Here is a 23,198-nt window from a genome sequence, read left to right as displayed (position 1 = left end):
AAAACAAAAACCACTTTATTTATTTGAGAGAGAGCGTGCGCACATGCACATAAGAGCATGGGGAGTAGCACAGGGAAAGGGAGAAGCAGACTCTCTGCGGAGCAGGGAGCCCAACACAGGGCTCCATCCCAGGACCCTGGGATCATGACCCGAGCTGAAGGCAGACCCTTAACGGACTGAGCCTCCCACACGCCCCTGGAGTGAGCATCCTGACACACCTTGCTTTACACCCTTGTATGAATCTCTGAGGTCACTGGGATAGAAGCCCTAGGACCCTAGCACATGAGCTTCCTGCTCCCCGCTGGGTCCCCAACACTTGGCACAGTGCCTGGCACCCTGTGGGGCTTCGGTAAATGATGGGTGGGTGGAGGATGGAGGTGTTGTCTCAGTTCAGACGCCTCTAGGTGCAGACCCTGAGACAAGGAATCGGACTCCAGTGGTCTCCCTGGAAAGTGATCTCAGGAAGCACTGAAGTGGGGCGATGGGGAGGGGAGACCGGCAAAGGAAGGAGAGGTCAGTAAGTATTAACAATGGCACACGAATGAGGGCAAATGAACAGGTGCACAGGCATCTAGGGCTCTCTTCTGCTGGGGAGCTCTGGGAGATAGTGCAGGACCTACCTCCACGTGGTCCCACCCAAGAGCCGAAGTGTTGATGCACCAGCTCCTGTCAGGCTCAGAGCTGCTCTGGGGAAGGGGGATAGAGAGGGTATTAACTCCCTGGCACTTTGGACTTTCTGCCCAGGTGGGGACTGTGGGTGCTCAGATGATACAGAGGAGTTTATTTATTTTTTTTAAAAGATTTTATTTATTTATTTGACAGACAGAGAACGCAAGTAGGCAGAGAGGCAGGCAGAGAGAGAGAGAGAGAGGCAGTCTCTGCACTGAGCAGAGAGCCTGATGCGGGGCTCGATCCCAGGACCCTGGGATCATGACCTGAGCCAAAGGCAGAGGCTTTAACCCACTGAACCACCCAGGCACCGCAATACAGAGGAGTTTAGTCGCCGGAGTAGAATGGCTGTCACAGGACACGCATACTCACTATGCTTTCACATAGTCTCTCACTATGAAAGACTGCCGACTTTACATTCCCATTGGTCCCGCATGAGTTTTTCCACATTGATAATAACCAGCCTTTAAAAAAAAAAAAAATCAAGGTAAAACACTGTAACATAGAACCCACCATTGTAACCATTGTTAAGTACGTTCCCCTTGTCCTGAAACCATCACCACCGTCCGTCTCCGGAGCACTTTCCATTTGGCAAAAACTGAGACTCTGTCCCCATGAAACATTAACTCCTCTTCCCCCCACCCCAGCCCCTGGCTTCCACCATCTACTGTGTCTTTATGAGTCTGATTCTTCTAGAGATCTCATATAATTGGAATCATACAGTATGTGTCCTTTTGTGACTGGCTTACATCACTGAGTACAATGTCCTCAAGGTCGATCTGCATTGTAGCAGGTGTTAGGATGTCCTTCTTTTTTAACGCTGAGAAATATCTCATTGTGGATGTACCACGTTCTGTTCATTCATTCATCCATGAAGGGGTACCTCGCCATTGTGGTTCATGCTGCCATGAACATAGTTGGGTTCAGACCTGTTTCTTTTTTTCTTTTCTTTTCTTTCCTTTTCTCTCTCTCTCTCTTTCTTCTTTCAATTCTTTTGGGTGGGATTGCTGGATCATATGATACTTTTTTTAAGATTTTATTTATTTATTTGACAGACAGAGATCACAAGTAGGCAGAGAGGCAGGTAGAGACAGAGAGAGGAGGAAGCAGGCTCCCCGCTGAGTAGAGAGCCCGATGTGGGGTTTGATCCCAGGACCCTGGGATCATGACCTGAGCTGAAGGCAGAGGCTTTAACCCACTGAGCCACCCAGGCGCCCCCATATGATACTTCTTTAATTGTTTCCTTTTGTGAGGAACCGCCATACTGTTTTCCACAGCGGTTCCCTCATTTTGTACTCCCACCAACGGTGCACCAGCCTTCCTATTTCTTCACATCCTCACCAACTCTTGGTATTAAATATCCAACTTTTTAGGTTTTGTGAACATGAGGTGGTTTTCTACCTACCCCCCCATCCTAGCAGCTTAAAAGCACTTGCATTTATTGTCCCACAGGATTTCGGAGGCTCAGGAGTCTGAGACTGGCTACAGTGGGTCGTTCAACAGTCTCCCTCCTCCACCAGCACCGGCTACCACTGCTTTGCTTTCTGTCACTATAGATTAGCTTGCCTTTTCTGGAGTGTTATATAAATGGAATCAGGCAGTGCATGATGTATGTGTATGCGTGTGTGTGGGGGGGGGTTCTTTTGTTCGGGAGAATGTTTTTGAGATGTGTCCCTGTTTTGAGTGTCTGGGTAGTCTGTTGTTTTTTCTTGCTGAGGACCATTCCACCGTAAGGCATACTTTGTTTTGTATAATCCATCCCCGTTGATGGACGTTTGGAGTGTTCTTAAAAGAGGGCAGAGTCCAGATCCCAATGGAAGGCAGGATGGATTCAGAGTAGCCTTGGAGGGATCTTGCCCTGTACAAGGTAGGAGGCAGATATCTGGGTGGGTGGCTGTGACTCACCCAGAAGGGCACTGCTGGTGAGGGGGCGGGTGGGCTGGCGGAGGGACCAGGCTGCTGTCGTGCCAGAAGGGGCTCACAGAGGTGATGCTCGGGAAGACTTGGGGGCAGGAGGCGGGGTCTAGAATGGTCTGATCTAGAGGGCAGTGCCCCGAGGAATGGTGAGGGGACACTCCCGCAGTCTGGAGGATGGTTTTCCTTGAAAGAAGAGCTACTGCAGAGTTCCGACCTTGCTCTCTTCCATTCCCTGACCCTCAGTGGTGAGCACAACTAATGTGAAAAAACCCAAAGCCCTACTTCCAGCCCCACCCTATTTAAGTCTGTCCCCCCACCCACTTCCCTCCAGGACAGCTTCAGCCAGGAGACAAATGACTCCTCTTCTTGTCCTGTGCATGGAAGTCCCCCAGTTCCAAACAAGGAATGAACAGCCCATGTGCGAACATGCAGACATGGAGATGGAGAATGGGTTGGGGCAGAGAGCGCTGGTGCTTTGGGATGGGGTAGGGGGTGGCTAAGTCCGGAGAGAGGAGGTATCCTAGGCAGAAAGCACTATGTGTGTGTAGGGTGGTGGGGATGGGGAGGGTTTGGGGGGGTAGGTTGTGTAGCAGTAAGTAGGGGTGCAGGAGGGCGCTTGGCATCAGTGGGCCAGTGCGGAACATCTGAGGCTGGCCGTCTCCTTCTTCACGCTTCTGCCTCCTCCATGCCACTGTCCCTGATCAGGGCCCTCCAGTGAGACCCCTGCAGGAATTGGTTAAAGTCCCCAAAATGACAGCTCCACTCCCCCCGGCTGTGCTGGGCAGCCTCGGCCAGGATCAGCTCTGCTCCTTCATGCACCAGTTTTGACCCCTTCCACCCCATTCCCAATCTTGTATCTGCCCCCCGCCCTCCCCTCTCCCCCCTGCCCCAAAGATCGGCTCTGCTGACTTGACTTCGCTTTTTCACATGACATAGGAGGGTGTGGAGAGGGGTGGTGCTCTGCCCTGCCAAAGGCTGGATCACCTCTCACAGGCCTGTCTCCCCCTCCCCATCGTTCCTTTCTTTTTGTGTTCCCTCCGAATCCGAATCTACCCCTAAACTTCCAGGGCTGTATTCTCTCCGTAGTCCGCCCCCCCCCCCCCATTAAGGGTTTTTCTGGGGTCTGGGAAAAGTCTTGGATATGAGAGGGGCCGAAGCCCCTGAGGATTCTGGGGGGCCGGGCCTCCGCGGTCGCGCGGTTGCGAAGGCGAGGACAAGGACAGGGACCCTGAGGGCCGGATTGGTTGAATGGGCACGAGGCACGATGTTCCCGCCCCCTGGTTGTCAGGGCCCAGCCTATCCGCGTCCAGGCGGGCCTCGGTCGCCAGGTGGTTGGGGTGGTGGGGGCCGGGGCAGGTGTGTGTGTCGGGAGGAAGGGGCTAGGCCCTGCCGGGACCCCCAAGGGATTCCGCCGAAGCCCCTGCGGCTGGGAATCTGAGGCCCTCCGGCTCGGGAGCGGAGAAGCCGCGCCTCCTTCCACAGCGCCTCTCCCCACCGCCCCCGGCGCGCTCCCGCCCACCGCCTCCCGGGTCTAGAGCGAGAGCGCGCGCCCCCGTCTCCCAACGGCGGCGGAGGGGCGGGCCCGGCTCCTGGCGCCACCGCCCGCAGCCCCCTCCCCTCGCCCGCCCGCCGCAGGCTGCAGCCCGGGCACTCCCGCCCGGCCCCACCCCAGACGACCCAGCGTGGAGAGGCGGGCGGCCGGAGCCCGAGGTGAGCGCGGCGCGAGCAGGTGGAGCGGGCGGCGCGGACCAGGGCCCGGCTGGGGGGAGGGGGACGCGCTCCGGACGCGGCTCTTTGTCTCCCCGAGCCCCATCGCGGGCCGCTGGGGCCGCTCCTCCTCCTGGCAGGTGCCCGCATCCTCGGGGAAGGCTCGGGGGGGCTGGCGAGGGGACCCGGGCGTGCGCTCCCGTCCCCCTTAGCTGGAGCCTATAGCAGCCCCCTGTCCCCGAGGCTGGTGGTCCGGGTCCTGAAGGGGCGAGGGGTGGGGGCGTGGGTCTCGAGTCCTGAAAGGGAGCAGAGGCGGCCGGGCTGGGGCTTCAGCTTTGCAGGAAGATGGTGGGGTTGGGACTAGGGGACAATCCTGAGCAGCTGGGCGGGTGGGTGGGTGAATGGGTGTGTGCGTGGGAAGGAAGTGGATCGAGGCCGAGTTTTGTCACCGAGCGCCCATGGGTGACAACGCTGGGGAAGGGGCAGCGAGGGACCAGGACCAGGGTCCGTGCAGGCAGCATAGCATGCAGGAGCCAAGATGCTGATCCATCCGTCTGTCTCCTCATCAGGTGCGGGATGGACAAGAGGGACAAGGGCAGGTCAGGGGCCGCCACGCGGACGCCAGCTTCTCGCCCTCCAGGCCTTCCTACCCCCAGGCCCCCAGGGTCTCCTCGACCTCCTCCTCCAGTAACCAGCGCAGCTCTCCGCGTCCTGGGAGCAGCGGGAGCTGCCGGGCGAGGGCCCCTGGCTGAGCGATCCGGGGGTATCCGGGCAGCCGCCCTCCCGGAGGCTGGTCCCCGGGTGGGACCAACACAGAGCGCTGGGACAGGCCCCCGGAGTCCAGGTACCCCACCGTCTTTCCCCCATTCAGATCCTATCTTCCTGCCCCCCTTTCCTTCTAAGGCTCCAGTCTCCCCTTCCTTCCTGGGGCACCGCCTTGACTTGGCCTTCTCCCCACAGCCTCCAGGCCCCCAGCTGCTGGGAGAGGGGAGCGGGCCCCTGCCAAGACCCGAGGCCCAGGCTCTATTTCCAGCCCGGGACGTGCCAGCGGGACCACCAGGTAAAATGCCTTCCCAGTCCCTTCGGTAAGGGTTAGTGTCACTATCTGGGAACTTAATTTTACATGTGAATTGGGGAGTGGGAGCATTTGCAGGTCACTGGGTGCAAGTTGAATGAAAGCCATTATTGGTCCTCAGAGAGGGCATAAATGAGAAATGTAGACTTGGGAGAAAACAAGGAGCTCTGTACTGAGGGCGGCCACTCCTGTCCCTAGGCTAGGCTCTCTTACACAGAAGGGGCTTCGTCCCCCAGCTGAGGAACCCGTGACCAGAGGAAAAGCCCCAGAAACCCCCAGAAGGAGCGCGCTGAGCGCCGGGGCACGGAGAGGTATGTGACTTGGGGAGGAGCGGGGTTCCTGGGCAGTGAAGGGGACGAGTCCTGAAGTATCTCTGACCCTCCCGCCTTCTGCTTTGTCCCCAGATTCTTCTGGGCCCTCCCCAGGTGCCCCTTCCCCAGCCACCTCCCGTCGGTCTCGGGCTGCAGGCGCTGAAGTCGGTCTCCCTCGGGCAGCTCCCAGTGCCCGGCCGCGGCCTCCGACCGAGGCTCCCAGGAAATCAGTGAGCAGTGCCCCGCAGCATGGTACCGCAGAGCCGAGCCCCGCCGCCAGGAGGCGACCCGGCGCCGGCGGAGGCCTCCAGAAGCCAGCCTCGCGCCCCTTGGGCTCCAGCGCCACTCCTCTGTCCTCTCCCGCCCGCCCTGGGGCCTCGCCGGGTGGAACACCTCGGGCTCTGGGGCATCCCTCGCCGCCCAAGACGAAAGGGGTGCAGGTTCTGCACCCCCGCCAGTCCACACCCCCAAGGAAGGGCGCAACCCCTGCGAAGGGTCTTTCTCCTCCTTTAGCCACACCCTCTCCGCCGGGTTCGACCGCACAACTGGCACCGCCTCCCCATATCACAGGCGCTCCCCTGCCTGCCACGCTCCCTCCCTCTCCACCGACCACGCCCCCTTCTCAATCCGCAATCGGCCCTTTGGCCACACCTCTTTCACTAGCCCCTCCTCCATCCGCTCCACTCCCTCCTCAGACCCTCCCCTCTCCGCCGGCCACACCTCCTTTGCAAGACCCACCCACACACCTGGGTACCTCCTTTTTGGAGGCACCTACCTCTCCCACGAACACTTTTCTGGCTTCATTCTCTCCATCATCGTCACCCCCTCTGCAGAGTATGCCCCCAACCCAGGCTTCTCCAGCTTTGCCCCCTCTTCTGACTTCCCCCTCTCCCTTGGCCACATCTCCTTTGTTGGCTCCTGGACCACCAAGCAAGGCCCCACTCCAAGCCCCTCTTACTCAAGCAACATCTCTGCTAAACCCGCCCTCCCCCCAAGCCACACCCCCTCTGCAGGGCCTTTCCACTTTGACTACTACCCCTCCACTGGCCAGTCCTTCCCTATCTCCTCCCTCTCTTGAGGCCACGCCCTATACAATGACCACGCCTCCCACACAGGACACCTCTCCGGCCACATACCCTCTGCAAGCCTCTCCCTGTCCTCTGACCACCCTCTCTTCACAGGGTCCTCCTCCTCTGTGCTCTCCATATCCCTCACCATCTCTGCAGGTTGCACCTTCTGCCCTGGACGTGCCCACTCCACAGACCCCACCTCCTCTGGCCACACCCCATCTACAGGCCACTCCCTCTTCGACCAGGCTCCCTACACAGGCCCCACCTTCTCTGGCCTCGTCACCTCCGCAGGCCCCACCCTCTTTCTTAACCACCGCTCCTCAACAAACTGCAGGGTCTCTGGCCACACCCCCTCTGCAGGCTAGTCCCTCCCCGAGCGTGCTCCCAGTTCAGACCCCACCACCTCTGCAGGCCCCACTCTCTCCGGTATCACCCCCTTTGCATGACTCTTCCTCTCCCTTGGCCATACCCCCTCCCCAGGCTCCACCTTCCCTGGCTTTGCCTCCTCTTCAGGCTCCTCCTTCCTCCCCGCGGGCCCCACCCTCTCCTGTGGCCACGCCCTCCTCCCGGGCCCCACCCTCTCCTGTGGCCACACCCTCTCCGCGGACCCCTCCCTCTCCCCTGGTCACACAGTCTCCGCAGGCTCCACCTTCCCTGGCCTTACCTCCTCTGCAGACCCCGACTCTCCCTTTGCAGGCCACGCCCTCTCCCCTGGCCACGCCTCCTCAGGCTCCACCTTCCCTGGCCTTGCCGCCTCTACAGGCCTCTCCTCTCCCTTTGCAGGCCCCTCCCTCCATGGCTACGCCCCCTCCTCAGACTCCACCTTCCCTGGCTCTGCCCCCTCTGCAAGTTCCTCCCTCTCCCCCGGACTCACCCCCTCTGCAGGCCCCTCGCCGACCCCCGACCCCAGGTCCGGATGTCCCGATCCCGGGCCCACGGCTGACCCTGGCGCTGGCCCCGGCTCCGCCACCACCGCCCTCGCGCAGCCCGTCCAGCACGCTGAGTGGCCCGGATCTGGCGGGCCACAGCAGCAGCGCCACCAGCACGCCGGAAGAGCTGCGCGGCTACGACAGTGGGCCGGAGGGCGGCGCCGCGGCTTCCCCGCCCGCCGACGCGGAGCTCGCCGCCTGTCACCCGGCCTCCTGGAGCCGAGGTCCCGCTCCGCCGCTGGCCATCCGCAGCACCCCAGGTAAGCGGCCCGTGGATCCCGCCGAGCTGTGGGAGGGGCCAGGTTGGAGGGGGGCGGGGTGGGAGGCCAGGGTGTCCAGCTCGCGGTCAGGACACTTGGGTCTGGGGCTGGACGGAGGCGAGGGGCGGGGCCTTGTGGCGGGAGCCGCGCTTCCCGCCCGGTAGGCCCAGCCTGGCATCTCTCCTCGCAGGAGCGTCCCTGCCTTGGCCTCCCGCTGCCGGCTCGGGCTCCGCTGATGGCCTGTGCACCATCTACGAGGCTGAGGGGCCCGAGTCGGCGCCCCCCGCCCCAGGCGCGCTGGATGCGGGTCCCGGCGCCGGCGCGGGTAGCGGGAAGGTGGTAGCTGGAGCAGGCGCGGCGGCGGCCTCGCGTGGCGCGAAGCCGGCGCGCCTGGGCGAGCTGCCGCTGGGGGCGCTGCAGGCGAGCGTCGTGCAGCACCTGCTGAGCCGGACGCTGCTGCTAGCTGCGGCGGAGGGTGCTGCCGGCGGTGGCGGCCCAGGAGGCGCGGGAGCTGGTGGCGTCGCGGGGGGCGCCCGGACTGCGCTCAGCGAAGCCGAACTGGGCCGCTGGGCTGAACTGTTGTCTCCCCTGGACGAGTCCCGCGCCAGCATCACCTCGGTCACCAGCTTCTCCCCGGACGACGTGGCTTCCCCCCAGGGTGACTGGACGGTGGTGGAGGTGGAGACCTTCCACTGAGCCAGACCCTTAGCCCCGCCCACGACACTCCTTCTCTCTGGTTATGCCTCTCTGTCTCAGGCTGCCCGGCTGCCCTCTTCCGGGAATCTGGCTCCCGGTGGATTGGACGTAGCCCCTGGAGGCCTAGATTTGGGTCCAGGCTCGCGTCCCACCTACGCCTCTGGCCAAGGTCTTCCCCCTCGAGCCCGGCCCGGTGTCCTGGACTCCCTCCGGCTCCCCTTGAGCCCTGCCCCGTCCCTGGTAGGCCCCACCCCATGTCCTGAGTATTGTCTACTACGTGCTCCCCGAGTTTGCAATAAAGGCGGGACCCTGCAGCCTGTGCGCCTCGCGGTCGCCGGCGGGGGAGGGGGTGGTCCACCGCGGGGCGGCGGGAGGGGCAGGGCACGAGCGGGTAGTAGCTCTGGCTGAAGGTCTCTAGCACACAACGCAGTGGTGCTTTTTCTCTGTTAAGGCGCGGGCGCTGAGTTAGGGCTGGGCTGGGACCTGGTGCTGCTGAGTCCCCGCGGTCCAGCGCGGCGCCCCCACGCACGTGCGTGGGCCTGGGCTTTTTTCCTGGGAGATTTGCGGTGGGAACATTAGGCGCAGAAGCGGCCCATTGATACTGCGAGATCCAGTGCATGAGTGATGCGTGCCGGGCGTGGTTGAACTACCGAAACTCTTCCTACACTCCCCTAAGGGAGCCGGCATCTCTTGCCGAGAGGAGAAAAACGTGGGAATGGCTCTTCCAGGTCTGGGACGAGGGCAAGGCGTCCCTTCCTGAGGCCTCCTTCTCACAGTGCGCGCCGGGAGTGCCCAAGGGAGGGAGGGGTTGCTGAAGACCTGAGGGCGATCTTGGCTCTCCTGCGCTCTCCCAGCCCAACCCAATCCAGGGCGCACTGCACTCTGCTCAGTGAGGAGGTTCCATCGCAGAAGGTAGGTCTGCAGGTGGGCCCTGGACCCCTTAAGAAGGCCTGGTGTAGAGTACAGGGTCCTCCTGGGTCAGGCGGCACGGAGGATTCCTTGCCCCTGCCAGCCCGCTGTGCAGAGAGGGTTCTGCGGGGAAGGAGCAGCCTCTCCCCAAGGCTGGGTGGGAGACCAAGAAACCTTCACATTGCCTCTCCCTCCCCACGTGCTCTCACCACGCCCCTTTGTGCCTCCCAACGCATGGGCCTCCCCTTTCCCTCCATCTCAGGATGCCCTCCTCAAGCCCCTCCAGCCAGGCATCCTTGCCTGTGCCCACAGCAAGGGTCCTCAACAAAGTCAGTCTGTTTTCACCTGCCTCCCTATCAGAATTTCTTGTCCTTCCTCTCGTAGCTGAGTCACCCTGACCCTGGACTCCTCGACCCCCACCCAGGCCCTTCTTCCCAAGTAGTGGGGCCAAAAATTCGGCCCCCGGGCCTTTTCTCCCTGAGGGTCTCCTGTGTTATGGCAAGTATGATGCAGGCCTGGTGGGGACCACAAACGGGGCAGGTAAACGGACAGAGCAGGACCATGTTCGACCCTCAGCCCGGTCTCTGCCCCCAGACCCAGTCCCTGGAGTCCTAGTACAAAATCTACCTTCTCCCAGTGGGACGGTGCACCTCTGCCCCTGGGGGCCAATGTATATGGGGGGGGGGCAGGCTGCTCCCTCACTCAAGATTGGAGTTCAATGGCAAACCAGAGGGCCCTGCAAGGACCCAGGTGTCCTTGTTTCCAGATGTAGGGGCTGAATCCTGACGTGCTGGGCAGCCAGGGCATCAAGACCAGCCCCTGAGATGGAGCAGGGCAGAACCTCAGACATTCCCCCCTGGGGCCCTGCCCCTTCCTGGGGAGCCAGCTGGGGTAGAATTACCCGTGGGAGCAGAAGAGACAGCAACTGTTGGGGCTCTCAGTGTTCAATCTGTATGATGGGAATGGTGTGGGGACACACACCATGGCTGGGCAGTGGGTCAGTGCGTGGGACTTGGCCGTCCTGGTGCAGAACCAACCTTGCTGCCGGCAGGTATCAGGCCACTGTGGGTGGGGACACTTCGGGTGCAGAGGGCAGGGCCTGGCTGGCATCTGCCTGAACCCAACTAAGATTCTCCTCCTGGGAAGCCTTCCTTTGCCATCCCTGACTCTCCTGCTACTCATACCCCCAACTCTGCCTCAGCTCCATGGGGAACCCCACAAAGGGCTCTGCCTCTTTGGGCCTCCTTACCTCAGGGGAGCCCCTACTCACTGTCCCTACTGCCCAGCTGTTGGGGTTCTGTCCTGACCTCCCAACCCCCAACACTGTGGTCCATCTGATGGTGCCCCCTCTTCCACCTAAGCTCTCCATGGCTCCCCGGTGCCCTCAGTTCAGAGGACAAATTCTGGTTCCCAAACCGATTCTCAGTCTGGCCCTGCCCACTTCCTTCTTCAATGGCATCCTGCGCCTCCTGCTGACCTGCCAAGTCTTGCTCTCTGCTTTTGTCTTTGGAGAGGACTCCACCTCCCACCCCCACCTTCCAGGAAGCCTTCCTTGGTTCTTTTGACCCCACTAGTCAGCAGGCTCAGTTCCCAGTCCCACGCCATTGTCTCTACTACACTGGGGACTCCTCAGCCGGGTGCAGGGCAGAGGACCCCGAAGGTCTCCGGAAGTGTGAGCAGAATGAACACCAACCAGATCCCGCATCTTCCTGAAGACTTGTGCCCCCACATTCCTCCAGGTCTCTCAGGGGAGGCACAGGCTAACTTGCCCGGGTGAAAAATCATGCCTCCCACCCAATACCTCCTCACTCCCACCATCTGCAGAGCCACCCTTTTGAAAATGGGCATGCCGTAACAGTCCATGTGTCAGCCTGACATATGAAGACCTTTGTGACTTGTCCCCCCATCAGATCCCCAACCCCCAACCTTTTGTTCACATGGAACCAGCGCCTGCCCTTTTCTCTCCCATGCTGCCCGCCCCCCCCCCCCCCGGACTGGGCAGCCTCTTTGGTATCCCTGCTGGCCTGCTGGGCCCCCTACCTCTGATTCCCTTAGACCGTGGGAGGCTCCCATAGGCAAGGACCGTCTGGTCCCCTTGGCACCGCTTTTTGGGACAAGGAGCTGGGGACTCACAGCTGCTCGCTGTTCCCCCAGGCGTGCTGTGCCCTTGTCTGTGACTGTGTAAATACACTTTATTTTCCATCTTTCCCGCCTGGGTGACATGTGGAGTGTGAACAGGCAGTGTGCAAAATGGTGGTGGGCAGTGTGGGGGGCACATGGAGAGCCCCTCGGATGCCCATCCTGGTCCCCGGGCTTTGTTAACACTGAGGAGCGGGCGACCGGAAAGGGGTAACTGGGCATGGATCCCCACCCCAGGAAGCGCCAGGGAGATTGCTTTTGACGCTGCTCCAGGCTCCAGGAGCACCGACAGGGTCAGGCCCGAAGGTCACAAGGCCCTGGGGGCAAGGGGCTGGGGGTATCGTTGGACTTTGGCACCGTTCTCGGCTCTGACTCTGCAGAGACCACGGGACCACCGTGAGCAGCCGAGGGGAGGTAACGCCGCTGGAAAGGCTCCTCCCCCTGGGGCCTGGCCTTGGCCAAAGGGTGAGGCTGGGGACACCGGAAAGGTAGAAGGGATGGGGAGGCTGGGAACCACTTGGAGAGCAGGCTAGCTTGGGTGGGGGAGCCCCTCCATCATTGGCCAAGACAAGGTGATGGGAGTGTCCCAAAAGGAAGATGTGGGGTGCTGGGGAAAGGGGGTCTCTTCACTTCCTTGCAGCTGCTCTGGCCCCCAAGAAGCAGGGACAGACACTGCCCAGGTCTGGGCTGGTTCCTGCTGTCCACTCGCACCCCGGCTGGCCCTGCGTACAGTAGGGGGGACTTTGGTTTCTGCTGCAGGGGCCATGATGCCCGCACCAGTCAGGAAAGCCCAGCCTGGCCATCTGTGCCCAGCCGCCAACGGTCCCCAGGGGCATCACTGGGTGGTGACGTCCAGCCCAGAGCAGCCCCTTCTTCCTTAGGCCTCCTTTAGCTCCAGGGCCCTTCCCAGCAGGGCCACCCTTGTCCCAGAAGAGAGACTGCTGGGAGGAGGGAGCTTCCTGCTCATCCAGTCCTGGGACCTCTGGGTCATTCCCTGCCCTGGCTGTTAAGAGGGGCAGACCCTCCAGGGAGCCGGGCTGGACGGGTACAGACCAAGATGGGTAAACACTGCTGGGGAGAGTAGGCCTGCTGGGGGGACCCTGAGGATCCTCAGACCGCGGCCCTACCCTCTGCGCCCCGCTGCTCTGGGCCGAGCCCTCGGGTGGGTGGGACCACGGAGGGCGTGGAGTTCATCAGGTGGGGGCCCCCCTGGCTCCAGCACGCAGAGCACGGATGGCCTCAGTTGTCCAGGCCCTGGCTGTAGGGCGCGGTCAGCTCATCCGCGTCGCTGTCTGAGCTGCCCTCGCTGTCCTTGGCCGGCCGCTCCAGTCGACGAAAGAAGCGCGCGTCGCGCGGGGACAGCGGGTAGAGCGCGTCCTGCAGCGCCGCGCCCACGCCCACGCCCACGCCCACGCCCACGCCCACCCCGAGCAGCTCCTCGTCCGACGACGGCAGCGAGTCCTCATCCAGGTGCCGCGCCAGGCCCAGCCCGTCGAAGGCCAGCGGGTCCTCGAAGGGCGGCGGGCCCTTCAGCAGCCGCACCTGGGGCGGGGAACCCGTGCGCTGAAGGCCCGCCCCGCCGCGCCCCAGCGGACAGAACCTGGCCGCCCCGCCGCTCCTCCCGCCACCCCGCCGCCCTCCCCGCCGGCGCCGCCCGCCCCTGCCCCGCGGGGGCACACGCAGGGCTTCCGCCCCTCCCGCGGCCAGCCTGCGCTCACCTCCGCCTTCAGCTCCTCGATCTGGTCCTTGAGTTCGCGGATGTACTGCGACGAGTCCGAGTGGTTCAGTTGGCCCTGGATGCGGCCCTCCTCCCTCTGCGGGGCGGTCCAGGTCACCGCGGGTCAGCGCAGGGCCCGCCCCCGGGCCCGCCCCCCGCCCCGGCCCCGCCGCTCACCTGGATCTCCAGCTCGGCGATGCGCTGGCGCATCTCGGCCACCGCCGCCATGCTGTCCGCCTCCCGCAGGCGCACGGCCATCACCTCCTCCTTGCTCTGGGGGCAGAGGGAGCGAGGGCGGGTCAAGGGGCGCGGCGCGCCGGGGGCCGGGCCGGGGCGGCGGGCGGGGGCGCACCTTGCACTCGGCCTCGGCCTGCTTGCGGCGGCTCTCGCTGAGCTGCGTCTGCAGCCCCTTGTTCTGCGCCGCCAGGTACTGCAGCTTCTCCTGCAGCGCCGCGCGCTCCGCCTCCACGCGGTTCAGCAGGTTGCGGTGGATGTGGTCCTGGGGGCGGGCGGGCGGGCGTCACCGCCTGGTCCCCGCGCGGGCCACCCGCCCCGCCTGCCCCACCCCCTGCGAGGGGCGCGGGCGCCCGGGCGCGCGGGCCCACCTGCGTCTCGAGTTCCACCACGCGCTGCCGCAGCTCGCGACCCTCGGCCAGGGCCTGGGCCTCGCGCAGGCGCACGCTCATCAGCTCGTCCTGCAGCTCGCCCAGGACCAGCTTCCGGGGGGACTCCTTCCAGCGGCCGCCGCGGGACAGGTGGGCCTGCGGGGAGAGGGGGGCGGTCCGTCTGCAGCCGCGAGGGCCGCGCGGGCCGCTCCGTGCGCGCCGGGCTGGGGCCCTCACCTGCCAGGTGTCCGAGAGCTCCTGCAGCTGCAGCTTCAGCTCCCGCGCCGAGGCCACGGCCTCGCCCTCCCGCACCTTGACCGCCTTCAGCTCCTCCTGCAGCCGCGCCACGTTGTTCTCGTCCGGCAGCGAGCTGTTCCTCTGCGGGGCGAAAGGAGGTCAGATCCCGGGGCAGCTGAGGCCGGGCGGCCCCGACCGAGACCCCTCCGTCACGTCTCCTCTGAGCCCCACCTTGGGCACCCCGCGGGGAGACCGTGCCCCGGGCACCCCAGGAGACACCCGTGCGGCCCCGGGGAGAGAGCCTCAGAAGGTTCGGCCTGCGGAAGGGGTGTGGAGAGCGCCTGCTCTCACTGGACTGTCTCAGGGTGACCCCCTGACGCCGGCTTCTGGGTGGACGTTACTGCTAATAACACCAGGCAGGCTGGGCAAGGGTGGGCGCCTCCCATCCTGGGAACCTGCGATCCGCCCCCTGCGGCCCCTGATCACACTTGGGACCTGCCCCAGCGGCAGCTGAGACCATGGGTGGCCCCTCCCTGTAGATGCTCCTTGCCCCGCCAGACCCCAGGCTAGGCAGCCCCTCCCTCGGGAACAGGCTGAGGGCCAGCTTAGGCCCGGCCTCCAGCGTTCCAAGGGCTCAGTGATGAGGGACTGTGCTCCAGCCAGATCGGAATCTGGCTTGCTACTGGGGGTCCTCACTGACCCTTGTTTGAGTGTGGGAGTTGTTGGGGGTGGTGTTGGGGGCAGGGTCTCCTGGGCTTATTTCCCTTTGATGTGGAGGCAGGTGGGAGGGAAACCCAGCTCTGGGCCGGCTGATGGGGACTGAGAAGCCCATGGATGGGGCAGAGACACCCCACCTGGAAGGGCACCCCAAATATGGCAGGCTTGAGAGGAGGGAGGTCTAGTTCCTGCCTTGTGTGAGTGGGTCCTGCTGCCCCCTGCTGGCCGGGGCACCTCTCTTCCAGAGGCTTTGCAGGAGCTGAGTCAATAGGGAGTCGGGACAGCAGTTGAGCTCTGCCCAGGAGGTCTGGGGCCCCCTTCAGGATAGCAGGCTCCAGGAGAGGGTGGTCCCAGTACAACCCCTGGGTGGTATCTCTCTGGGGGTGGGGAAGGGGAGAGCAACCCTGATGGGCCTTGGCCTTCCCTCCCAACTCCATCCCCGATCCCAGGGAGGGAGACACACACACACAGGTGGGGCTGTCTGCCCAGGAAGCCCATGGACGCCACCACACCGCTGGCCTGGGGCACGAGGGTAGGTGTGCCCCTTGAGGAGTCATTCTGCTTTGCGTGTGCCCTGACATGTGTGTGCATCTCTGGGGCTTGGCAGGGTCTGTGGTGAGGGGCCCAACTCCCCATAGGCCCAGAACCTTGCGGGCGAGCATGGGGGAGGAAGCAGGGCACCAGAGGGTCAGGGAGGCTCTCTAGGTTCCTTGGGAAGCCGCAGGGCAGGGGCTGGTCTGAGGCGCCCTGCTGGTCTTCCTGGTCACCTCTTCCTGACCAGGGCCTGGCCACACGCCTCCCACAGTGCAGCCGGCACCTCTGCTTCCCCTTTCCCGTCGTTCCCCGGATAGCCACCCACTTGCCCACCCAGTCGCACCTTCTCCATGTCCAGAACCTTGTCCTGCATCTCACGCAGAGCCCCCAGCGTCTCCGTCTCCCGCAGCCTCGACTGCTCCAGCTCGGTCTCCAGGTGGGCCACGAAGTCCTCAGTGAGGCGCGGGTTGTCCTGGGGGGCAGGCAGAAGGCTGTGCTGGGCCCCAGGCTGCCGCTGAAGGATAAGCAAGTCTTCCGGCCAGCTGGCTGTGGGCCCGGGCCTTGCCCCCGCCCCCCAGAGTCCCCGGGCTGGCAGAGGGCCTCAGGCTGCAGGTAGACACGGGTGGAAGGTGAGGAGAAGCCCTGGATCCCCTTCCTGTGCCTTCTGACCTTGTGGGGAGAGAGCCCAACCCCATCATGGGGGTTCTGATGCTCCGTGCCTAGGAGTGGCCTGGCTTAGCCTCTTTCCTGGGAAAGCCACAATGAAGGGACCTTCTGAAGGGGTCTTTCCAGGGTCTCAGGCTGCCCCCAGAGGGATGCCAGTGGCTGGTTCCCAGGATTGGGCACCCTTCTCCCTCTGTGGTCGGTGTCAAACCACACAGTGGGGATGGGAGCGGGGTGGGGCTCAGGGCTGTGGCACTCCTGCCCCCCTTTCTCCACCTCCCTCCTCTCATTGGACCCCCATTTCAAAACAGGAAGGCATGGGGAAAGTCTGCTGGGATCCCTTTCTTGTTCAGTGCCCAGAAGGTACCCCGTGGGGGCCCGGGGAGGGGGGTGCGTGCGGACAACGACAAGAGCTTTGCTCAAGACAACGAAGACCTGGCTGGTGGGTGAGGGAGGCCCCTTAAAGGCTGGAGCTCAGGGGGCGGCATGGGAAGGTCTCCCTGGCCTGGAAGCGGGCATCGCGCCAGGGTTGGGATGAGCCCAACCTTGGTTTCCCCATGGGCCATGCCGCCGCTGGCAGGTTATCAAATAAGGAAGGTGGCCTGGGTGCAGCTGAAGGAAAATCCCGAATCCACGTGCTGGAGAAGTGGGATCTTCAGAGTGCTCTGGCCTGAGGGCCCGCCTCCCAGGATGCAGAGGTCCTGACTCCACAGCACAACCCGGGCCGCCCCCACACCCCCACTCTGCCAGCTGAGAGTGGTGGGCACAGACCAGACCCTCTTCTGGGGGCAAAGTGCTGGGCTCTGGAGTGGGAAGCCCCCCCCACCGTCTCTCATGCTAGCTCCAACCCTGCATAGCCGGCTCCTGGGGAAGGCTGACAGCCCTGGGGACACTCCAGGGCTCCCCTAAGGAATCACAGCCACATCAGCTGAAGGAGGGGACCTTGCAGGTAGAGCCTGGGTCCCAGGACGCCTCACGGACTGGGGGGAGATGGAAACCCCAGGATTCCCCAACCTGGGGGTGGGGCCGCTTCCTTGGAGGGGGGCAGAATCTGCACTCCCTCTGGGTTTCTCCTCCCCTCCCCTGCCCCTCCCAGGACGTAGGGGGCTGATCCGGAGAGCAGGAGCGGTGCTGTGGGGTGCAGCCCCCCACCCGCCGGGTACCTGCTGCTCCTGGAGCTGCCGGATGGTGCTCTGGGCCTTCTGCAGGTCCTCGGCCGCCGAGCTGCACTGCTGCCGCACCACTGCCAGCTCCCGCTTGATGACGTAGTTCTCCTCGGCCTCCTGCGCCCGCGTCACCTGCCCCTGAGCATAGGGAGGACGGGGACACCGTGACCCTCTGCTCACACTCCAGGCCCTCCCTCTGGCCCGCCTCTTGGGAGGCCCCTAGAGGGTGGTCGTGGGGTGGGACAAGGGCAAGGCCTCCTGCACTCAGAGCCTGGGATGGGGCGCCCCACTGGGTCTGGGCCTGTGGGGTTGGGGGGGGCGCACAGGCAGGAACAGGACACAGGGAGGAACCTTAGGGCACACACCCACCCCAGGCCCAGGCTCTGTGGGGCTGAAATGGAGAACGGGGACCCCAGGCTGGGGCCGAGGCCAGCTTTTTCCCCTACTGGCTCCCGGCTCTCAGCCTCTGTCCCAGGTGAGGAGAAACCATCCTTATTTAGGACTGAGGCACAGCAGAGGCCGGGCTTCCCTGGCAAAGGTGGGGGTCTGGAGGCAGTGGAGGGCCCAGGGACTCAGGACCAATCCCTTAGGGCAGGGTTGGGAGGCGGAGCACAGCTCTTCTGGAACCTTCTCCAGTCCTGAATCCTGGGGCCTCCATCTACCTGGGGCTAAGACCTCCCCCTACCTCATCCCCTCAACCCGCCCGATCCGGGTCCCCCCATTCCAGGCTCGGAGCCACCAGGTGGCGGGCAGAAGCTTCCAGATAAAGCCATTCAAGATGAGGCAGCAGCAGAAGCAGGTGAGAGAAGATGGCAGGCCTTGCAGGTAGGAGCGGTGAAGGGCCAGAGGTGTGTGTGTGTGTGTGTGTGTGTGTGTGTGTGTGTGAGAGAGAGGCTCAGTGCAGTGCACACATCAGGGCCTGTGGCTGACAGAGCCTTGGGGTCCCCACCCGTGTCCCCTGGAAGGAGGAGGCTTTCTGTCCTCGTGCGTGTACAGACAGTCACAGACAGACTCACACTTACCCCCCACACCATGCTTTCACACGCACACCCCTCCTTCCCCCCTCAGGAAATCTCTGTCTCCCCTGAGAAGCGGTCTCCAGCCACCCCCATGCATGGTGCCAAGCCTGCCCCCTTCTGCCCACCCCCACCCCGGGTTGGCAACGGCCAGGGAAGAGGTGGGTCCTGGCTGTGGTGTGCAGGGACCAGGAGGGACATGGGCGGGGGGGACAAAGAGCTACAGTACCTGGATTAACCTATCAGCCAGAGCAGCGCTCTCCTACCCGGCGGAGGGGGTTCCGAGCGACAGGGGGAGGAGGCAGAGCGGAAGGCGCAGGGACAGGAGAGGGGGAGAGACAGACAAGAACCACTTGTCACTAACACGCAGTGGACTATCTCTAGAAGCAGGGGAGAGAGGAGTGAGACCAGAGAACCAAAGAACCAGCAGGAGAGGACCCGGAGGAAGAGCAAAGCCAGAGCTAGCTCCGTCCTGGAGAGGGACGTGTGTGTCTGGGCAGGTGGGGCTGCCGTTCTGGGAGGCTGTGGAATGGGGTGGTGGCAGTGATGGGGGGGCAGAATATTTTAACTTGGAGTCGGAATAAGAATCAAGGCTTTGGCGCAAGAATCGAGGCCCCCCTGTGGGCAGTGGGGGCGCCGAGTGGGAGTTGGAGAGGAGAGGCAAGTGGGGTCCCTCTCCCCACCTTTACTCCCATCTTTAAAAACAGGATGGGGGCCAGGGTCAAGGTTGTGGCACCCCCCACCCCCACTGCACAGCGCCAGTGTAAGGCCGCCCCTCCTCTACCTCCTTTCTTTCCAGGGTGAGGCCTCCAAATTACAGGGTTGGGAGCCTGTGGCCTAATTCGGGGCACCCCGGTCAAAGCAGCAGTCTGCCTTCTTCCCCCCTACACAGGCAGCCCTGGAGGGACCCGTGTTTACAGTTAACTGGGTTGTAATTTCACACCCAATCCCAAGCAAAGCTGCCCTATGCCCCTGGTTCTGCGGCAGCCCAGATCTCAGCGGGGCTCTTGGTGGGGGGCCACTGGTTCGGGGTGGGGTCCGGGCAGGGGGCTGGCTGGCCCTCTGGCTGCTGGGTCCTGCTTGGGACCTGCGGGAGTTGGTGCCCCAGGCTGGTGGCCGCACTCCTCACCTTTTCCAGGGTCTCGATCCGTTGTTTCAGGAGCCGGTTCTCCGTCCGAAGCCTCTATGTAGGGAGAGGGGGGGAGTGTGTCAGAAGCCCACTCCCACTCCCATACAGACAGAAGTCGTTCCCTTAAGGGCCAGGCTGCCTCCAGACAAGACAGCCATCATCGAATGCTCTGGGGAAGGCATCCCAGAAAACAGGGCCAATTCCCGTTCAGCATGGCCTGTTCGATTTTTTTTTTTTTTAAACAAACTTTGGTTCATTTAAAGTGATCGCTTTCATGGGTATGCACTTGTGTGTCAGGGGTCAGCCATCAGCACCCTTGCCTTCCTGGGGAGTCTCCTGGGAGCCCATGCTGGGGCCTGTCTGAGGCCAATGTGATGCTTCCTACAAGGGCAGGCCTTTCTCTGGCCTGTCTGTTCCCACCCCTCACTGCTTCGCTTCCAGCACCAGAATAAACTGTCCTCAGAGTCAGGATCCCGGGGAGGGGGTCTTGATGAATCCACGGGCCTCCTTGAGCTGGACGGCTATGTTTCTGTGACCCACCAAAAGTCAGGGGACTCAGAAGCCGTCACTTCCCTCCGGTGGGGGTTCTACAGGCCTCTTGCTTTGCTCTTCACCTTCTCCCCTGGACTGATGGGTTTGGGTTAGATATTTGTGGTTTTAAGTTCCCCATGGCCTTTGGGAAGCAAAGTGAGGTTTATATACGCCTCGCATCTTAGTCTCTACTTATGTTCCCTTTAAGGAGTGGGTGCAGATGGTTGGATCTTAAGTGTGTTCTGAACGAAGACCAACCAGACCCTCCATCTTCCTGAAGCCCCGAGACCCCGCATTCATCCATTATTAATGAGGGAGCTGCCTCTCTGTGGGCCACACATTTTCCGGATTTTTCCAGGAAGAAGAAGGTGATGGAAACACCCAGAACACTCCCGGGAAGCATCTGCAGTCAGAGAATCACAGATGTGATTCACAGTCATTCACCGATGTCATGCATGGGGAAACTGAGTCAGAGGGGGGCAGTGTCTTGTCTGAGCCCCCCAGCTTGCCTGGGTTAGAGGTGTTTCAGGCACAAGTCTCTGCCCCACATCTGGAATCAGGAGTCCGGATCTCTTGGAGGGCTCTTGCCCCATCTCTGGGCTTGACCCATCACTCCGTAAGCATAGAGATCCTCGAGAAGTTGGATGTGGCCAAGTAACAACTCCCCTCTCCCACTTACTCCAAAGAGAAAATGAGACAAGGAGTGAGCAAGAACTACAGGGTCTAAGTATACATCAGGCTTTTTTTTTTTCTTCTGTGTTTTTGAGGCTCTGACATCTAGCCACCCGGCCGGTCTTGGAGAGACTGCCCCGCCGAGGACTGGCTAGTTCCTAGACACAGCAAACCAGTAGGAGTGTGCCTTTCAGATGCAAACCAGCCAAACCAGTGCCTACACCCACCTACCTCTCACTCATGCCATCCTGCCCAATGTTCTCTCTGCCTTAAATTGCCCCCAAGACAACGAGGGACCCCCTGTAGACTCCCAGCTCCCAGCTTCAAAGGAACCAATCCTTAACTCAAACTCGACTACCCAGCCTTGCTCATTCTTTTCTGTGGAGACCACAATAAAGGCTCTGGCCCATGCTTTGCCCCTCTCGCCGTCTGCCTCCGGACCCACTCTGATGCTTCCCCATGTTGCCAAGCATGGTGGGGTGTGCCCCCTCCCTTTGGGAACTGTGAGTAATAAACTCTTCCTTCAAAGGCAGTCTCTGTATTGTCTCCATGTCTGTCACTTTGCCACACCTGGTTAAAGCAAATTCCAGGTACATTTTGAAATAGGCTGTAAGGGAAAGAGCAAAGGGCAGGGCTATGGGACAAGGCATCTGCCTGCATCCTTTAAGCACGTGGGTTCTCAGGCTCCTCTCAGGAGAAGTTTCCAGGTGGGGCACGTAGTCTGAGTGTCTGCTGTGTCCCTACCTACTGCTGGGTCCTCACTGTCACCAGATGGGGGCAGGCACATGACTGTGAATGAGCAGGACAGGCACATACGTTTGGACTGTGCATCAGTCAAGCCACCATTTCTGAGAAAGGGGAACGCCTGCAAACTCAGGATACAAAACTACTTCTGAAAAACCTACAAACGGGGCCAGGACACAGATGGTCTCTTTCCCCTTCAGGTATGGGTGGCAGGTAACCTGACTCCTAATCTAGATTCTGCCTCTCCCTTTCTAGAAACTTTTTTTTTTTTTTTTAAAGATTTTATTTACTTATGAGGGAGAGAGAGCAAGAGCAGGGGGAGTGGCAAGCAGAGGGAGAAGCAGACTTCCCACTGAGCAGGGAGCCCGATATGGGACTCGATCCCAGGCCCCTGCGATCATGACCTGAGCTGAAGGCAGATGTGTAACTGACTGAGCCCCCCAGGTGCCCCTCCCTCTCTAAAGGAGGTGGAGATGTTGATAGTGGTGATGGTAACAAAAATAGAAATAATAATAATTTGAACAGCAGAGCAAATCTTATCCCCATTTTGCAGAAGGGGACACTGAGACTCAAAGAGGTGAATCTTCCTGGTCCATGGTAGAGTTGGGATTTGAATCCTGGTCTGTAGGACTCTAGTCCCAGCCTCTGTGGGGCTCTGTCCCTGAAGAGGACAAAGCCAGGGTTTATGTATTTGTGTCTGTTCCTCTCACTGGACCCGGGGGGGGGGGCTCAGTCTCCTATGACTCTGGTACACAGTAGGTGCTCAATAAATGCTTGTTGCATGAATAAGTAAAATCACGTGTGTAAGGGTGAAAGCAGAAAGGAGAGGGAGGAGAGTCTGGAGGGTCGGAGGGGTCACAGTGGGTGGGGAGCCCTGTCACACCTGGCTCCTGTCTGCCCCTGACCCCAGGGCTCCGCCCACCGAGGCAGCCTTCCTGACATTCCTCGAGTCCATCAGGCCTGCCGCAGCTTGGCCTTTTGCACTGACTCTGTGGGCCTGGAGCGATCGTCCCTGGGGTCAGCTCCACCTCTCTCCTGCATGTTTTTATCCAGAGTACTTTCTGGAGTCCATACTCTGTACCTATGTGTTCCCCGACCATCTCCCCATTGTAACTGGGGGGTCTCATGAGGGCAGGGACCTATCCACCTTCTCTGCCCCACCAGCCCTGTGACGGGTCTCCAGCAGCAGGGTGGGCCCTGCTGCTGGTTGAAGGGACAGGCGGGCAGAGGGAGGACGCCTCAGATTTTGAGGACAGGCTGGCTTGTGGCCTGGGCAAGGCTGCGTCCCAAGGGCATCCTGTCGCTGTTGCCCCACCTCCCTGGGGACTCACTTTGATCTCGATCTGCTCCTCCATCTCCTTGCTCTTCATGGCTGCGTACTCCTTCTCCAGCCTGCAGACGGGAGGGCTGCTGTGGTCACCATCCCACTCTCGGGGACCCCGTTCTGCCAGCACCCTGGCCTCCCAGTACTGACCTCTTCATCTTCTTGGGGTTGTACTTGACCTGGTAAGCCTTGAGGACCAGCTTGTCCGGGCAGCTGTCGAACTGGTGGGGGATCACCCTCTGGAAGTACTGTGGGGGGTGGGCACAGGCCGTCCTTGACACATAGGCCCTGACTCGCAGGAGGGGTGGCCAGAGCCCTGCTGTACCCCGCTTCCCTGCAGGAGGAGCCGGTCTGCCAGGGGCATCACGTCCCAGCTCAGGGCCCAGCCTGCAGTGGGCGCTTTGTCAGCGCATGTGGAACAAGTGAGTGCGCAGGGTGTGGGGGGGAGCAAGTGCCTGCAG

At 62.0% G+C, this 23,198-nt stretch overlaps 2 protein-coding genes and 1 long non-coding RNA gene across 7 annotated transcripts in view; 2 read left to right on the top strand and 1 right to left on the bottom strand.

Moving 5' to 3' along the window:
* The first annotated feature begins 4,255 nt into the window (after window positions 1-4,255).
* Window positions 4,256-8,948, top strand: LOC111161634 (proline rich 36). Its single transcript, XM_022525394.1, has 6 exons — window positions 4,256-4,296; window positions 4,863-5,137; window positions 5,254-5,353; window positions 5,567-5,679; window positions 5,773-7,938; window positions 8,129-8,948. The coding sequence occupies exons 2-6, from the start codon at window positions 4,870-4,872 to the stop codon at window positions 8,632-8,634; spliced, it is 3,153 nt and encodes a 1,050-aa protein (XP_022381102.1). The 5' UTR covers window positions 4,256-4,296; window positions 4,863-4,869; the 3' UTR covers window positions 8,635-8,948.
* A 65-nt stretch (window positions 8,949-9,013) lies between these two features.
* LOC111161635 (ecotropic viral integration site 5 like) overlaps window positions 9,014-23,198 on the bottom strand; it is a 31,181-nt gene continuing 16,996 nt past the window's right edge. The window contains exons 9-20 of one of the 5 annotated variants that reach the window (XM_022525400.1): window positions 22,888-22,985; window positions 22,745-22,805; window positions 19,467-19,520; window positions 18,567-18,599; window positions 17,319-17,459; window positions 15,836-15,964; window positions 14,242-14,382; window positions 14,005-14,160; window positions 13,752-13,898; window positions 13,577-13,672; window positions 13,401-13,496; window positions 9,014-13,224 (exon numbers count right to left, since the gene is read on the bottom strand). In XM_022525400.1, coding sequence (XP_022381108.1) covers window positions 12,922-13,224; window positions 13,401-13,496; window positions 13,577-13,672; window positions 13,752-13,898; window positions 14,005-14,160; window positions 14,242-14,382; window positions 15,836-15,964; window positions 17,319-17,459; window positions 18,567-18,599; window positions 19,467-19,520; window positions 22,745-22,805; window positions 22,888-22,985 — 1,455 coding nt within the window. In that variant the 3' untranslated portion in view covers window positions 9,014-12,921. Of the gene's footprint in view, window positions 13,225-13,400; window positions 13,497-13,576; window positions 13,673-13,751; window positions 13,899-14,004; window positions 14,383-15,835; window positions 16,007-17,318; window positions 17,460-18,566; window positions 18,600-19,466; window positions 19,521-22,744; window positions 22,806-22,887; window positions 22,986-23,198 lie in introns of all 5 variants that reach the window. The other 4 variants (XM_022525398.1, XM_022525399.1, XM_022525395.1 and 1 more) reach the window with 4 other exon arrangements.
* On the top strand, window positions 14,318-17,057 carry LOC111161636. Its single transcript, XR_002641536.1, has 3 exons — window positions 14,318-15,490; window positions 15,875-15,928; window positions 16,467-17,057. It is a non-coding gene; the product is annotated as an uncharacterized LOC111161636 (long non-coding RNA).

The sequence above is a fragment of the Enhydra lutris genome, unplaced genomic scaffold, assembly GCF_002288905.1.
Source record: "Enhydra lutris kenyoni isolate GAN:26980312 unplaced genomic scaffold, ASM228890v2 scaffoldscaffold86, whole genome shotgun sequence".
Classification (NCBI taxonomy): Eukaryota; Metazoa; Chordata; class Mammalia; order Carnivora; family Mustelidae; genus Enhydra; species Enhydra lutris.
Note: the sequence above shows the minus strand (reverse complement) of the source record. Positions and strands in the feature narration are given on the sequence as shown.

What these genes read in the sequence shown, in the direction of transcription:
- LOC111161634 (XM_022525394.1), top strand. Translation starts at nt 4,870, where the DNA reads ATGGACAAGAGGGACAAGGGCAGGTCAGGGGCCGCCACGCGGACGCCA. An exon ending in CGTGCCAGCGGGACCACCAG is followed by an intron (nt 5,354 to 5,566) that starts GTAAAATGCCTT and finishes TCCTGTCCCTAG; the next exon opens with GCTAGGCTCTCTTACACAGA. An exon ending in GAGCGCCGGGGCACGGAGAG is followed by an intron (nt 5,680 to 5,772) that starts GTATGTGACTTG and finishes CTTTGTCCCCAG; the next exon opens with ATTCTTCTGGGCCCTCCCCA.